The sequence below is a fragment of the Apteryx mantelli genome, chromosome 3, assembly GCF_036417845.1.
Source record: "Apteryx mantelli isolate bAptMan1 chromosome 3, bAptMan1.hap1, whole genome shotgun sequence".
Lineage (NCBI taxonomy): Eukaryota > Metazoa > Chordata > Aves > Apterygiformes > Apterygidae > Apteryx > Apteryx mantelli.
The window spans coordinates 98,563,150-98,574,408 of NC_089980.1; the positions used below are offsets into that span (position 1 = coordinate 98,563,150).

General features: G+C 41.6%; 1 protein-coding gene across 1 annotated transcript; it reads left to right on the forward strand.

The window, feature by feature from the left end:
• Window positions 1-7,623: 7,623 nt before the first annotated feature.
• On the forward strand, window positions 7,624-9,146 carry CNR1 (cannabinoid receptor 1). The gene is made up of 2 exons (XM_013948820.2): window positions 7,624-7,709; window positions 7,785-9,146. The coding sequence occupies exons 1-2, from the start codon at window positions 7,624-7,626 to the stop codon at window positions 9,043-9,045; spliced, it is 1,347 nt and encodes a 448-aa protein (XP_013804274.1). The 3' UTR covers window positions 9,046-9,146.
• Window positions 9,147-11,259: the final 2,113 nt, after the last annotated feature.

Consider the following 11,259-nt stretch of genomic DNA (forward strand, 5'->3'; position numbering starts at 1 on the left):
TCTCACTTGGAGGTGTCCTCTTCACTGCATGGGGCCAACTAGTTCATCTTTCCTCCCTCTTCCCTATCCCATTTCCGCTGATCACTTAGCCTACGTTACTTTTGCGTTCAGCACCTCTTTACTACCTAGCAAACTTGTTTCTGCCCACAGTTTCTTTTGGCGGGGTGGAAGACATGCACCCTATGCAGTTTATTAAGAGTTCTCCCTGGAGCGTCATGTTTTTACTATCGTTCTGTCTCTAATCTTTACTCTTTTAATAAAAAGTTCAGTAGTATATTCTGCCACGACAAATTCATGTCCTTTTCTGTTCTACTCTGGACATTACCTGGAAGCTGTTTTCTTGGAGTGGTTATCACTTTCTTTTTGCTAATAAATGTGGTTATCCCCCAGTTTCCATGCTCTAGATATTACGTTCTTCTGAGGACCATTAGTATTTATCATTCAGTGGAGTCTGGGTCTTTTCTGTCCTGCTTTGCTCTTTCAAATTACTTTTGTCACTTCAACTACATTTTTTGTGTTAAGCTGCTGTCTCTTCTGGGTACATCCAGGAGATTCAGTGCTCAGTCCCCATCTCTTTTGCACCTTGCTGGGCTTCTCTGTCTCTGCATTTAAAATTTATGTCAATTCTACTCAGCAGTACTAAGCGTCTGCACCTTTTGACATTAGAGAATGGTTGAAAAAGATGCAGAAAACAAAGTAATTTTTGTTGGAACATTGAAATTCAAGATAAATCCCTATGTTAAAGAAAAAGATTGAGTTCAAAACTGACCAGCCTAATGAATTCTCTTCTGTTTTACTTAGATGTGAATACTGTAAAATTGTATCAAGCTTTTTTTCTTACTATTTGTTTTGTTTTACTGGGAAATGGGTCCCTGTATTGGAGCTGATTTTAAGCAAATTCTAGGTCACTCTTGCTCCACTGTTTCCTTTTCACCTGAGCCTTTCCCACTTCAGCAAGCCTCGTCATCGTATCCCAAAACTCTGTCTTTAAATGAAATTAAGATGCATAAGGTAATTAGTGAAAGAACTTAAAATCCCATGTTTGTACCCTATTTCTGTTGTTTTAAATTAGCCATCCCTGCGTTCCCTCCTTTCCCCCAAAAGACAGGCAGGCTGGGTAGCTGTAGCTTCCCATTGCCATAACCTTGTCGGTCCCTTTTGCTTGTTTGTGACTTCAGTCCTTTTTCTTGTCTAGAACTCAGTAGGAAATGTGTGTGTAGGGGCTTGTATTTCCAAAGCTGAGGTTTCAGAACTGGCAATCGAGTGAACTCAAGACCTTTAGAGGTTTTTCACAGGCAGACAGGGGCAGCTTTCCCTGCTCTTTCCCCTGCAGCTGAGCGATTCAGGTATTTTTCTGGGTGTGGGAGACAAAAAAATTCTAATCTTGGGTTTGCTTAATTCAGGAAAAGGGCTTCAACCTAAGCCTGTCACATCCCAGGTGTGCTCCCTGGCTGCTGCAATATGAATTAGTGTCTTTTTTTCTGGATATTAATTATTGAGATAACACCAAACAACTCAAACAGTCAGAGATGTGCAGCAGAATAGAGATTGCCAGCACGCTCGCCTGAGTCGTGGGAGATCAAAGTTCAAGGCCTTTTCCTGCATCAAACGGAGCAGGGGCTTCAGCCTGGTTTTTGAACCTCTCTGTGCCTGGATGTGTGTATTTGCTGCTGGAGATAAGGTAAAGCCTCTTGTTCTTCCTGCTTGCATATCCCACCTGTGTTAAAACTAGTGCACACATCTTGCTAACAAAACTTGGGAGGGAGGGAGGAAGTAATGTTATTTCATTTAAGAACACTATTAATCACTGATCAGTGCTGTCCCCCCCGTGTCCCCTCCATGTCACTTAGGGGTGGTTTGTCCCCAGTTTAGAACAATCCAGCCCCCATCCTGGTAGTGTGCAATTAGTACACTAATTAAACATAACTAACCATGTAGCTGTGTTTTCTTACTAATTAACAGTCAACTTGCAATAGATATCAGCATGTTACATAAGAATGAAACTTGGTTCAGTATTGGCATGCCCTAGTTTACCCCATAGCTGATCGTGGCTTGCTGCAACAAGAAGATACCACCCCTGATACACACTTATCCTGGCTTCAGTGCTCCTTCCTGATGCCTCGCTCAGAGAAAATTCCCGCTGAAGTGAATAGAAGTTTTCACGAATTAGGAGCGACAGGATATTTGCCATTTATAGCCTAAAAGTTGCACAGGATTGGAGATGCAGTAGTAAAACAGTAAATAAGAGAGGGGTAACACTGTTTTCACATTTTCTTCTACTTTTTTTTCTTGTTTCTTGTTAGTGAGTCTTAAAGTGTCGTTTCTCAGACTCTGCATTTGCTTCTCTAGGGCTTGGAAACCTTGTTCTGTTCTCAAAGTAGTATTGTTCATCACCATATGGAATAAGGCAATTATTAGCCATATAAATTTTCATTTTATAGGACAGTTCTAATTCCCTGAGGCCAACACTTACCATAGCAGATCTCATTTCTTTCACCCTTTTTCAGTTAACTACACATGAGTATAAATTACTGCTGTCCCCACTGTGGCAGCACTTTATAGACCCAGTTTGGTTGGAGTCACAGTGTGTTGGGCACTGTGCAAACTTACTAGAAGATATAGCCCTTCTCTGAAGGACTTACAAGCCTGGGTTGACAAGCCTTATGACATGTGTAACAAGGAGATTTCATTTACATATTTTTGTGCATTCATAAACTACGTTTCAATTATACCTACTTGTCCTTTAACCTGTTCTTAATTAGCTGTGGGTATCATAGAAGAAATGTATAAACATGGAGATCAAAATATTTTCTAAAATAGAAACTAGGAAGGTTTGATTGTGGATTTCCCTTTCTTGTTTTGATTCCTTTTCTTTCCACATCAACATTTTTGCAGTTATCAGTAGCATCATTGTATTGCTCATAATTACTTTCTGAGAAACAATGTCAAATGTTCACTATTTCTATTCAGACTATTAAAATTGCTCTATCAGTCACCCTGTTTGGAAAAATATAATAAATTCAGCCCTTTTTTGGATAGCTATAAAAACTTCCCAGCTCTCTCTCTTGCCCAGAATAGTAGGAGAAGATAGGTAATAGCATCTTACCAAAGTCATGTTCTTGTTCTCTGAGTAAACTGGTCCTGGGGACCAACTAAAAATCTGTGGGCGGTATAATTCTCCCTGATGATGTCTGTGATGAATTACCAGCCTTTCACATATCTATATTGCATTTTATCTAAGAGGTCTCTATATTCTGATAGCATCCCAGGGCCTCTTAATAGGCTATGTATAACCACACAGTGGAGGGCAGTAGTGAGATTTACTTACTCTTTGCTAATTCTTTTGCTTTGAGGGCTAAGACCTACAAAGCTTTGAGTATCTTCAACTCTCAGCAGGTGTTTACCCCCTCGTATGTTCAAACCCCAGTAAAGCAGGCTGGAAAAATAGACTGGACAAAGTTAAATCGTTGCATCTGAAAGGCAGCTGACCAATGTGTTTGTAAAAGCCACTCCATCTAGTGGCAGCCACTTTGTACAGCCAGTCTGGCAGTGCCATCAAAAGCCACAGGTTTCTGGAAAAAGTAGTGCAGTCTAAAATAGCATACAACTGTGTTTTTTTTGGTTTTATTGCTGAAGATAAAAGATGCTTGAAATTTGTATCTATTTTTTAATCCTTATCCATGGTTGAAATTCACTACTACTGTGAATTGCTGCACAGAATCATGTAATTGCACTGGAAATTTTGAGTGCTGGTGTCAGTGCTGGCTCTTACTCACTTTTAGTCAATGTTTCTGTTCTTTTTAAAGCCAGTTTAAAATAAGTGAGGTTGCCGAGCTTGTTTAAGACAGGGACCAAGCTAGGAGCTGTGGAGACAGCCTCTGTTCAGAGCACAGCTCCAGACAGCACAGGAAGACTCTCCTGCGCTGCCCTTCAGCGTGTCGCCACACTGTCCTGGAGGGACCTTTGCTGCAGTGCAGAGCTGTCACCTGCTAGTCTCCAGGGATGAGAGATTTGTGCTGGGGACCCTTGTCCCCTAGGGAGGCTGGAGAAGAAGCAGCTGCAAAGGTTCCCAGAGTATTTCCCAGGTATCAATGGCTTTCGGGCAGTCGTGATTTGGGTTGCACCGAAACCAGCTGTGAAAAGCAGCGTGGGCACGCGGCACCTTGCTGACCGCGTGCGGCATCCCCTTCCCGTGGCAGTCCCAGCCCTCCGCTCAGGTGTCCAGTCATGGCGTTCAGACAGGCCGGCTGGAAGCCTGAACGCAGTAACCCTGGCGCATGCCTCTCATCAAAGGAAAGGACCAGAAACGGTGACTGGTGTTTCTGAAGCTCTGATCAGCTTTTGGGACGATGTCAAATCATGCCCCACCTTACACTGTAACCTGGTGCTTTCTGATACATCTTCCAGCCAGAAGTCTGGTCTTGTTTTCACTAGTCAGCCATGAAAAAACTTGCTGATCAGTTCCGTGCAGTTCAGTATTGTAGTTTACACTGAGGCAAGCTAGTATCTAAATTAAAATAAACTAAATTCCAGTAAAGTGCAATTCCAGATCATGCGAATAGCTGTTTTACTGCAACTTTAATAAAAATCAACTGCTACTTGAATAGGTGCATGCACACATACTGCTAGAAATTTCCAATTATGATATTCCCAGCAGCAAACAAAAACAAAATTAATGTCAGCTGCATCCCCCAAAGCCTAAACTACACCACTAATGAACTCTCAAGCACTCTCAAAGAAAACTCTCTTTGCAAAGACAATAAGGTGGAAATTACTGTAATAATCTCAATGTAAAAATATAGAGGGAAAAAAAAGCATTGAAATTCAAAGTAAGCCTTGCCTCTCCTGATCCCATTAACCATGTTGTTAGCATAGCATATGCATGCACAGTGATATTGTCACATAAGTCACTGACACCTTTAAAAGAGCGCACAGGAATTTGTGTTCTTTCATTTGTATTTCAAACAAAGGTAGGGGTTGAACCACGGTTTGCACCTTATTATGAGAAAGTATATACTTAACATGACTCCAGCAGGGACTATCTACCTCATAACAATTTGTTTGTCTCTCTAGCAGAAGTACTCAGTTGCATATGATTTTTGAAGCTTTACTCAAACATAATTTTCTCAGCATGGGACTGTGGCTTTAATCATTGAAGTAGTTGTCTTTCTTCTGTCAGAAATAAGCTGGAGTGACAGAGAATACCACAGTCATCTTCACATGTTTATAGAGCTCCTTGAATTTTTTCTGTAGTTTTGAAATGAATAATACATTCTTCGCTTCTCTTTTTAAACTAGTGTTACTATGACAAGTTTAAAGTTGCCAGATTTCCCCCCAAAGCAGACTTGTCAGTTGTTAGCAGGGTCATTTTTGCAACATGTAGAATCTGCAAAATCTACTAGGAACAGCTGTAAAGCACCTTCTGGAAGAAGAGGGCCTTACATATCAGTTTAGTGCCGTTCATTTTCAATGTGCAGTTCTGTGACATTTCCCTCATCCACTGCTCAAACCCTCAAAATTAAATTCCTTAATACGGTTTAAGATTGTCTGTCTGTTTTATAATTATTTGATTGCTCTGCTGAGCAAAGAGACCTGCAAAAGTTGACACAGTGAGTGTGTGTGTTGCATATTAGACTATCCTGATAACTATTGTTTATACTTCTCCTTGTTTGTGCTGCTGAAGTTGCAATGTTTTCTGGAGGTCTGGGTTCATGCATTTCCTTTAAGACTCACTGTCCAGGCCTGCTAAATCATATGGAAAGCTTCGTATGAGTGAACTATGTAAAAAGTCTTGAGTGTCCAGATGCCAAGTATAAGTGCAGTAAAAATGTCTGGCTAGCCAAATGATCTCTGCTTTGTTTTGGAAATGCTAATGATTTTGTCTATTTTTAGGTATTTGTATTGTTGTAGAGAGGAAGCCTTTTCTTCTTTCTTTTGTTTTTTAAGGAAAAGCTGAGCTATGCCACTTACTGTGCAAGTCTTCTCTTTAGGAGTTGTGGTCAGTACTCTGGATTTCGGCTGCTAATATCTCATGGCCTTTCTGGCCATTTATTGTCAACTGTATGAAGTGCACAGATTAAGTCAGTACGAGACTGTACATGGTATCAGTGATTTCTTGGGTGTTTCAAGCAATATTTCCTCCGTTCTAAATGCATGAAGAAGCTTTTAGTATTACTGTTGCTGATGTAATTGTCTAAATGTCCCATAGCAGATACAGAAGTGGTGTATCACACAGAAGCAATAATTCTGTCTCTTCTTTACATTAAGACCACTCTTTGCCACTCTGGCCATGGAAAGGCACCTTAAAGCAGATGTTCAATGCATGTTGAAGGCATGTTATATGAGCAAAGTGATATAAAGGAGAACAGTATAAACAAGAGCTGTAGGATCTCTTCCATGTCAATGCATGTAAGATGCTCAGACACTGATGAGCATGTTCTCCCAAGAGCAGCCCCATCAGGGCTTAAGTCTTGCACAAGTCATCATCCATGAGTGAAGGCTGGGCATGGTGGGACTCAGAGAACTATGACTACCCAGAGTCCTTCTCTTGGGCTCCCAATTTCTAAGGGACAGAATCTTTTTGAGGGGGTCCCCAGTGGGAAGAGTTACATTTCCATGAATCTCACATAAGCAGTGGCTCCTAGTCCTTTTGCCTGGGTTTTTGACCAGAGTTGCACTCCGGCTCAGACACCACTTTGCCCTGTTTTTCTAGGCAAGAGTGAACAGCCCTGATTGAGGCTTCTGCTCTGAACAAAATGGGTTTCTATTACACCCACAGATTTAACAGCGTTGTTCACTTTTCCTGGAATTGTGGACAGAGCTGGGTAAAAAAACACCTCCTCCGTGTAGTCCAAGCATCCCAGTTGCCTTGGTTTTCTTAGCAGAAATAAGGAATAGAGTAATGAAACTCTATCCAAATCTGTTTGTTTATAGCTGAAACAACTTGCTGATAAATCTGCAATAACAAATCCAGGATCTTAGTAGACTTCAGATTACTGTAATAGGGTAGTGTGAATATACAGGCATACAGGGTGAACTGTGAAACAGAGTGCATGGCTCCTTCCCTGTTCTCTCTGTGTTGTTAGGATTTCAACACTCTTGATGCCTTTTGAACGAGAAGCAATGAAGGTAATCATTCAGTTTAAGACTATTCCTGCAGAGGCACTTGGTGTCGTCTAAATGAAGCAAGCCTAAGGAATATTGGTCTACAAGGTACTTTGCAATCAGAACCTTAGTTCAGATCTAGGAGAAAATATCTTTCTGGTGGAGCGGCTCAAAACATTTTGATGAGAAATGAAAATTAGTTTCCTGCAGAATACTCCACTCTCAGCACCTTCTGTTTTAGAGCCACTTTCTAGTGAAATTCAGATTCTAGTGAATTTCAGATATTTTCTTTCTAAATGCTCGATTCATCCTGACTACTGCAGGTGACAGTGGCTAGACCTGTACTGAGTACAGGAGAAAGGTCAATTTTGTTTGACACAGTTCAGCTAAGCTGTTTGTGGAGTTTTTTCTCCCTGTTTATCTTAATGAAGTTTGATCTTTTCCCCCTCTAGGATTTCCTCAGATGCGTTTTTTCCTCCTCAAGTCTTTCTGAAACCAATGTAATACAAGACTGGGGTTATGAAGTCAATCCTAGATGGCCTCGCAGACACAACTTTCCGAACGATTACAACAGATCTCCTTTACGCGGGCTCCAACGATATCCAGTACGAAGACATGAAGGGTGACATGACATCCAAACTGGGATACTACCCCCAGAAATTCCCTCTCTCTTCCTTCAGGGGTGATCCTTTCCAAGAAAAAATGACTGCAGGAGATGATCCCCTGTTGAGCATTATTCCATCCGATCAGATCAATATCACAGAGTTTTACAACAAGTCCTTGTCCACCTTTAAGGATAATGATGAGAATATACAGTGTGGGGAGAACTTCATGGATATGGAGTGTTTTATGATCCTGAACCCCAGCCAGCAGCTGGCTATTGCAGTTCTGTCCCTCACCCTGGGCACCTTCACTGTCCTGGAGAACCTCCTCGTCCTGTGCGTCATCCTCCACTCTCGAAGCCTCCGGTGTCGACCCTCCTACCACTTCATCGGCAGCCTGGCTGTGGCCGACCTCCTGGGCAGCGTGATTTTTGTCTACAGTTTTGTTGATTTCCATGTTTTCCACCGGAAGGACAGCCCTAATGTTTTCTTGTTCAAACTGGGTGGAGTTACAGCCTCGTTCACCGCCTCTGTAGGTAGCCTTTTCCTCACGGCAATAGACCGGTACATATCTATACACAGGCCACTAGCTTACAAAAGGATTGTTACCCGACCAAAGGCTGTTGTAGCGTTCTGTGTGATGTGGACCATTGCTATTGTAATAGCTGTTCTTCCTCTGCTCGGCTGGAACTGCAAAAAACTCAATTCTGTTTGTTCCGACATATTCCCCCTCATCGACGAGACCTACCTGATGTTCTGGATTGGGGTCACCAGCGTACTCTTGCTGTTCATTGTGTATGCCTACATGTACATACTGTGGAAGGCTCACAGCCATGCTGTTCGAATGATTCAGCGTGGCACTCAGAAAAGCATAATCATTCAGACTGCGGAGGATGGGAAAGTACAGATCACTAGGCCTGATCAAACTCGTATGGACATCAGGTTAGCCAAAACCTTGGTCCTTATTCTAGTTGTTTTAATCATATGCTGGGGCCCTCTCCTCGCCATAATGGTGTATGATGTCTTTGGGAAAATGAACAAGCTCATCAAGACTATCTTTGCGTTCTGTAGCATGCTCTGTTTGCTGAATTCGACAGTGAATCCCATCATCTATGCTCTGAGGAGCAAGGACTTGCGACATGCTTTCCGGAGCATGTTCCCCACCTGCGAAGGAACTGCGCAGCCCCTCGATAACAGCATGGAGTCTGACTGCCAGCACAAGCATGCCAACAATGCAGGTAACGTTCACAGGGCTGCGGAGAGCTGCATTAAGAGCACAGTTAAGATTGCCAGAGTTACTATGTCTGTCTCCACAGACACAACTGCTGAAGCATTGTAAGTCAGAGACTTCTCAGCATTGTGTGAAAAGGAAATAGTTTTAAAAAAATCAGCAAAACAGAGAAAACCAAACCCGTGGCTTAATGTGTTTGTACCCTCCTTTAATACTTTTTTGGTTTGTCATTGTAAGCTAAACAATGATTGTGTTCAGAGCATTACCATCAGCCAGTTCTTCAAGTTTTACAATTAGGGATTCAAATTAAATTCTGAAAAGTTTTTTCTCAAAAAGTGTTTACCAAATTATAATGAGTTTTGTGAAAGAGCACAGTGAAAATATCAAATTGGCAAAAGTTCCTTTTGGGGGTGTGAAGAAAAATTGTGAAACCTAATTGAAAACTAATACATCCTAAAACAATACCATCAAATAAGAAAAAGCCATGTAATCATGCTGTTCATTTCAATGTGAAATGTATTTCCTGTCTGTAAGTAATAGGAGTTTTTATTTTTTTTCCAAAAGCGGCAGTGCTGAGTTTTAGAGGTTTTGTAAAATGTGTTGTGTCCTGTGAACTGTATGCTGTTTTATTATGTGTTATTGATATTCGTCTGATTAAACAAAGTGATAAGGTAGACTTATGTGGAAATAATGTGAAACGTGGTATGTAAACCCCATTGAAAACACTGTGTTTGAATAATTCCTATGAGTTATTTTGGAAATTTTACACTTTTAGTGGTCTGCTGTGGACTTAGAGGAGAGGTCTGTGTTCTTCTACTGAAATTATTTCCCCGTTACCTTTTACTTTCACATGCTTACGAGAATAACAGCAACAAAGGAATAGAGAAGGAATATAAGAGACGAATGCACTGTTTCAGACTTTTAAATACCACTGCAGAAGGACATTCACTGTTGTACAGACTCTTGCCCTTCTCTTGGGCCTTGTGTGAAAATGAACACTGAAAAGAGAAGGTCCCGGATACTGGCTCCTTTAACGGGCAACTGTTTTTAGTCCCATGCTGGTGCTGGACCTCTGAAGACAGCATGTGTCAGATGCAATGTGTTATGCTATCACTGTGCAGTTGATGTATACTTGAAGTGTGTTGCATTCCTGTATCCCAGGTTTAAGCAGACTCAGAGCCTGGGATGCCAAACTCCGGTCTTCACTAAAAGAGGAGGAAATATTGTCAGACATTTTCTTATTGTGTGAGTGTGTATATAAATAAATATCTATTTGTGTGTATGCGTGTGTGTGTGTGTGTGTGTGTGTGTGTAAGTATACTAATAAGTGTGAGTCATGGTAGCATAACTAAGATAGGACACTATGACCAAATGTAAACTGTATTTCTTGTTGCACGCTTTGCACACAAATTCTGTTTCTAAAATTGAGTTCTTCCAACTGATTAATGATGAAAGTACCATATTAAGAACATACAGATCCACACTGAGATGCATGCATGTGTTAGGGAAAGTAGCCTTTTAATTATGCCCGAGAATAAGGTGAAGCAGGAGCCAGAGTATGGCATGAGCCAGCCCTGACAACTGAAAATGGGTATTGAAGATTTTCCTGAAAACTGAGAACACTAGAAATAAATGGTAATTTTTTTTAAGCTCTTCAGTATTTAAATCTTACTGTTTGAAATGAGGTGAGTCTCACTGTGAAACTAGGATACAGTTGACAAGGTTTGACACCATCAGCTTCAAGGCAAGGAAGGAGAAATTATTGAATGAAAATTGCAACTTTGTTCCATGATGGAATTGTTTTTACCATCTGGGACTTTGTCGAAGAGCATGTTTTTGAAGAGTCTTTGGGGCATGGATATTCTGTAATTCCATCCTAAATCAGAAGTACTGGGCCTTGTTTTCTGCTGCCTTGCATTTTGGACCATTTCCTGATCCTTGTTCTGGCAGATTTCTGCCAAAATCACTGTTAAGCCAGCTTAGCACTGTTAAGACGCTTCCCACAAGAGAGGTGAATCCGTTTTTGGCATGGGGCTCGTGGAGCCCAATCTGTGCTGTACTGCAGCCCTTCCTCAGGGGTTACCTAGAGAAAGGGAGTACGGCTACAGCCCTTGCTCCCTGGACCCCTTGACGTCCCCATGGCCTTTCTGATATCTCAAAGCACGTCAGAGCAGCCAGTAGCACAAAAGGCTAAGCTGCTTTCGGCCAGCAGCTGTGCACTGGCCTAAGTGATGCCAGGGCAGTGGAGGTTCAAGCTCAGCGGGCAAAAACTTGGTGTAGCATGGCACGTGTTAAAGATCTTGTCAGGCAAGGTGCTGAGTG